Here is a 6,205-nt window from a genome sequence, read left to right on the forward strand (position 1 = left end):
TCCAGCCATGGAATATCCTGCTTCAAGTAAATTTGCTATTTCTTCAACACTTATCTTGACTTTATCTGGGAGAACATCTGATGCATGTCCTTCAGTGAATTCAGGTTCTACACTACCTTCATTCACCAATGGAACATCAGATGCATCTGATGCATTTCTAGAACCAAGAATTTGATCAATTTCATCTCCAACTTCATCAAGACTTTGTTTTAGATCTTGGGCAACCTTTACTAAAACACCAACTGCTTCTTCTTCTAGCACCATAACTACTTCTTCTTTTATCACCATAATGTCATCTTCCTCTTTATCACCTCATTCACCAAAGGAACATCATTAACAACAGGAAGTTGAGCAACATTATTTGGAATATCATTAACAACTGGAACTTGGTTATTGACCAAATGAACTTCTTTAAAAATTGGCTCTGGCACCTTTACTGACACCTCAATTTCTTCCTCTTCTATCATCTCATTCACCAAAGGAACATCATTAAGAGAAGGAGCTTGAGCAACCTCATTTGGAACCTTGTTGTTGACTTCATCTTGAAATTTGGTTGTTGACTTCCTATTTGGCCTTCTTACAGCCAATTTCTTCCTTCTAACATCTGGGACAGTTACTTCACTTGAACGAGTACCCACAGATGCAATGTCACCAACTCTAAAACTTGGGCCTCTTAAACCTAATTTCCTCATTTTCATGCCAGTGTTAGAACTTGAAGCATGCAGACTGCCCTGTTGACTAGGTTGAGTGGGTACAGTTGATGTCACAAGTGGTTGACTGCCCTGTTGACTTGCTTGTTGACTAGATTGAGTGGGTACAGAAATATGTGGATTGGATCCAGCTACATCACATTTCCTAGGCCTCCCAATCTTCTTTGGTGGCATAGGAACTGGTAAGTAGTCACTAATATATCCATCTGGAGTTTGATGGATATAATTAATGGCTGCTATGGCATGGACACAAGGGATTCCAGAAAAATCCCATAATCTGCAAGAACAAACCCTACTGTCCAAATCTACCTTGTAACTAGCACATGCTCTTCTCACTTGAAATACATTTCCTAAGATATGAACTACTAACCAAAGCCTGCATGAAGACAAAAGAGTATGTATTAGTCATTATATATCAACTATAATGACAGTTAGAAAAAGAAACAATTATTTTGTGTCTTACCTAAAGTTCTTTCCAAAAAGATTCATCTTCTTAATCACCTCTGGACATATATTACCTTTCCATTTACTACATTCATCATTCATAAAGGAAAACATGTCCATTATGTATATCCTTATCTATTCAAGCATTGTAATCAAAGGTTTTTTTCCTAGCTTCTACAATTATGGAGTTGAAACACTCTGAAATACCATTATCCACTACCTCACAAGAAAACCCTACACTCATGTAAGCTCTGCACCATGTTTTGGGTTCTTTTGACATTAGATACTCATAAGCACTAGGGCTTATGGTCTTTATTTTTTCCATGTTTCTCAAGAAGTCACCGTCAACACAACTCATTGCACAAGCCCAGAACAACTTCTTCAAGTCCAATCCAGAGAAAGCTTTATTAAAATTTACATAAATGTGTCTAGCACATTGCCTGTGCTCCACATGTGGCAAAATAACCTTAACAGATTCAAGCAAACCCTATGAACAGACATATTATCTTAGTATTTATAACTATATTGAAATAATCAAATTGAAATATACTATAATTATAAGGGAACTTACTTTATGTTGATCAGAAATAACAACCAAATCTACACCAGTACCAAGGTCAAGATCATCCTTCAGAAGCTCCAGAAACCAGGTCCAATTATCCTTGTTTTCCACATCAACAACAACCTAAGCTATTGGGAACACTTGGTTATTAGCATCTCTACCTATGGCTGTGAGTAATTCACCTTTTACCTGACCCTTTAGGAAGCATCCATCCAACCCTATTACCTTCCTACACCCTATTTTCCAGCAAACACTTAAAGATTTGAAAATATGTAAAACCTTTTAAAATAATTCTTATCATCTGGATTGTTCGTAACACCAACTTTGCATGTAGACCCAGGGTTTGATCTCAATAACTCTTGGGCATAATCCCAAATTCTTGCATAGTGTTCATTTAATTTACCCTCAATCGGTTCTTTTGCCCACTGTTTTTCCCGTCTAACCTGTCCTATAGATACCAAACATCTATATCTTTGTTTGATGTCACTGATCATCTCCCTAAGTTTAACTTTGGGCTTATTTTCTATCTCAGTTACATAGTGTCTTCCAATCCATTCCGGGGTAACAATAGACCCAAATTTAAACACTCTAGAACAAAGATGCTCAGAATTCATTGCTTTAACCTGAAAGGTTCTGTCATTGTACATCCATGCTGCATAAAGTCTAAAAGGGCATTTATTATCTTCATGTCTCTTACCACATCTTGCAACAATTCTTCTATTGTCACTCTTTTGAAAGTATATTTGGTACCCTCCATTTACTGCATAGTTTGTCACACAAAATTTCAGTTGTGTAGGTGTTTCGAACACGTCCCCTAACTTAGGTTCCATCTTATCCCACCTAACGTTTGGATCATGTATTCTGTATTTTTTAGTCAGTTCTTCCTCTGCCTCCTCATCATTTTGCAAATCATTACCATGGTCCACTTGATCTTTCACCTCATCAGTCATACTTGCATTTCAAATGTTCGCATCACAAAGTAGAATGTTAAGAAAATGATCCTTACGTTTATCAAGCCTTGATACAAACTCTTGTCGTGGTTCATGATCCATGTAAATCCCGTGCAGCTCAAAATCCATCTCATTTAACCCATAAAATGGCTCGTAAATTCCAGCAAATGGGTCGTCGTAACCATCGTCTAAAGAACCCATTTCTAACCCCTGCACAATCGCAACCATTATCATGAAAAGTAAGCAATTAATAGAGATGATTTCTCGTAAAAACCATGATTAGACTGTAATTTCTTACCTCTTGAAAAACCCTAGCTTCAGACAATGAGAATGCTTCACCAAAATGGAGTTTAACGTTTGAGTTCCTATTACCTATGTCTGAAGAAGTACTAGCATGGGAGGGTGGTAGGTGTCTCAATGCTGACAGAGTGTTAACGGAGGAGAAACAGAGGAGACGGGATTAACAATGTTACCGGTTGCAAATGGGGATGTAACCGGTTGGTTAAAGGGGAACTGGTAAAAAACATTAAAATGAAACATGAGCGGAAAATGTTAGGCATCTGTCGCAAAAAAAAATCGATTTTGGGCATAACCTGTTTTTTTATGTAAATTTGGGGGCTTTTATGACAAAAACCCTTGTTCATCTGATTTCGAAATCCATTTCATAAAAATGAATCTATTACTGTTCACAATGATCATTTAAGCCTAATATTTGTTTGTTTTTGATCCGAAAGAATGAATCCATCACTATTCATAATATGATTGAGCCCATTATCTCAAATCCGATCCAGTTATCATTTCTTTTTGTGTGAGAGTCCAATAATCTTTTAATCTGTCTAAATCGTCAATGGATGTTTAACTTGTATGATCGGATCATGTATCTTCGTGATGAGTTGTTCTTGATTTCTTCATCTCGTTTTCTATTTTGTTTTCTTTCAATCGATGTTCAATACTAATCTAAAAATGAGTTTCAATTTCATGTGATTTGTAAAACGAGGAAATCAATTTCACACATGTTCAAATGAAGAAATCAATCAAATTGATTCTTGATTTTGATGAACTTATTCAAAGAACACTTGAAGGTGATGAAGAACAGTGAGACTATAAAGTTTTGATCTGAAATTTGGTATTAGAAGCATCAATTTCGTTTGTTGTTGACAGTGAATTTAGAAAATTCAAACATCGCAAAAAGTCAACTTCGATTTTTGGGTGATGAATCAAAGAATTAAAGGCTGAAATCATTGGTTTTGAGTTGAGAACAAGATATGGATGTCAAAATCTAGTCTAATTTGAGTTTAATTTCGAATTTTGGTCGACATTGTGTTCTTGATGACGACGATTTTAATGTTCGACTCCTGTGAGATGATAGTGGAATCGAATGTCTTGTGGTCAAGACTTTTTGGAATGCTTGGATTGTTTGTGATTTCGAAGATGGAAGACAATGGGTTTGGAATTGGGTTTAGTATTCGAATGGTATGTCGATGCCTCTTCACGAGAATTGTTAATAATGAAGATTCGAAGGGTTAATGATCGATATAGATTAAGATTCAAAGGTTTGTTCCCTGATGGTTTGAAATTGAGATTTTTTGTTGTTCGTATGTAAAGGTTTTGGATGGCTACTTGATAATTGACGTCTTTTGAAAAGAACAGTTGAAGAATTTGATTTTGGGGTTCCTGTATCTAAAAGAGAATGTTTAGGAAAACGAATTGGTTATGCTTTAGGAAGATTTCGAAAGAATGGTCTGGACTTGGGATTGTTCGAATGGTCTTGATAGATGGAACTCATTGGAGTCGATAGTTTGATATTTGGTTTTTGATGAATTAGTCAAAGGTGTTGGTATAAATAATTCGAAGCTTAACTGGGTATAAAACATACGAAGGGTGTTGAAAGATTTCATACGAAGGAGAGATGATTTCGTATGAAGGGGTAACAAGTTTCATACGAAGGGTATTGTGATTCGTATGAATTGAAGAAGAAAATCAAAGTTTCATAAATGGCACTTAAAGTTTCGTCAATTTGGCAAACCTTCGTAAATTGGCCAATGTTTCGGATGATATAAAGAAAAATAGATAATTGTCGAAATTAGTCCCTGAAGTTTCAAAATTTTGGTGGTTCATACCCAAATTCGAAAAAGGACTGTTTTTGCTGAGAATTTGATGAATATGTATTTTAAGCCATGCAGTTTGTGCAAATTGATGCTTTCTACCCAACTTTGGAAAAGGGGGAGTGTTTTGCATATTTGGTTGTTTTGGACGCAACGGGTCCCTGCAGAATTCAGAAAATGACAACTTCTACCCGGTTTTTGAAAAATCTTGCAACTTTCACACAAAATGTCCAAAATTTTCACAAATTGGAAATTTTTTGAGTCTTTTTCGTGATTTTTTTTCCGTGCAAGATTTTTGGTGATTCATTTTTGGTACACATAAAGGGGGAGTATTGTATTGTTCATTCCTGGGGCGCTTCTCATCATTAATGGGTTTTATAATCAGTTTTTGATTATACAAAGGGGGAGAATGATGGGTATTCGAAGCGGGTTTCTCGGATATTCGTTTGTGAATTTGAAGACCGATGTTAATTCGAGGGGGAGTTTTGGTCTTGATCGCACTAGCTCTTTGGAGAGTGAGGCCGAGGCATCCAATCCTAACTTTGAGGGGGAGAATGTTAGGGTGCAAAGTCACGCTTGGATGAGGCTTTACCCACTTGTATGTGCAATGAGTTCCCTTTCCTTTATAAGGAAGTGAGTGACACTCACTTTATGTAAGGAACCATTTTGGAGTGTTAGACTAGAGAGAGAAACTTTGTACAAACCCATTTGTATATTCTTTCTAGATCTAATAAGAGCTTACAAAGATTTATTTACTCCTTGTGTTCTTGATTTTACATGATGATTCACTAGACCTTTCATATCCCGCACATGCCATCATAATCAACACCACTTCAGTTTCCTAGGCTTATGAATTCTCTCTCACGAAAGACTCATATCCTCGCCATAAAGACAACATTATCACTCAGTCTGTAGAAGAGATAACCAAATGATTTCTATGGGTAGCCGATGAAAATACACCGCTCACTTCAAGGTTCGAGCTTGTTGTGAGTATCGCGCCTCACGAAAGCCTCACAACCCAAAATCTTGATGTGGTCTAAAGTGGGAAATTTCCCAGTCCACATCTCGTGAGGTGTTTTGGCAACCTTTTTGGTAAGGACTAGATTAAGGATATGTGCAGCAGTCTTTAAGGCATACCCCAAGAATAAGATTGGTAACGAAGCTCGACTCATCATGGAACGAACCATGTCTAACAAGGTCCGATTGCGCCTCTCAGCCACACCATTCAGCTGTGGTGTCCTAGGAGGTGTCAATTGTGAAACAATTTCACATACCTTAAGATAGTCGAGGAACTCGATACTAAGATACTCACCACCCCGATCGGATCAGAGCATCTTTATCTTCCTGCCCAACTGATTCTCCACTTCTTGTTTAGACTCTTTGAATTTCTCAAAGGTTTCTGACTTATGCTTGATTAAGTAGACATAACCATAT

The 6,205-nt window shown here is 36.9% G+C and overlaps 1 protein-coding gene across 1 annotated transcript; it reads right to left on the reverse strand.

Annotated features, from left to right (window-relative positions):
* Positions 1 to 1,293: 1,293 nt before the first annotated feature.
* On the reverse strand, positions 1,294 to 2,666 carry LOC145099862 (uncharacterized). The gene is made up of 4 exons (XM_079037366.1): positions 2,120 to 2,666; positions 1,942 to 1,952; positions 1,726 to 1,839; positions 1,294 to 1,641 (listed from the first exon to the last, which is right to left on the reverse strand). Exons 1-4 carry the CDS (start codon positions 2,664 to 2,666, stop codon positions 1,294 to 1,296), a joined length of 1,020 nt encoding a protein of 339 aa, XP_078893492.1.
* Between the last annotated feature and the right edge of the window lie 3,539 nt (positions 2,667 to 6,205).

The sequence above is a fragment of the Lactuca serriola genome, chromosome 4 (assembly GCF_051521515.1).
Source record: "Lactuca serriola cultivar US96UC23 chromosome 4, Lser_US96UC23_V15, whole genome shotgun sequence".
In the NCBI taxonomy this organism is placed as follows: domain Eukaryota; kingdom Viridiplantae; phylum Streptophyta; class Magnoliopsida; order Asterales; family Asteraceae; genus Lactuca; species Lactuca serriola.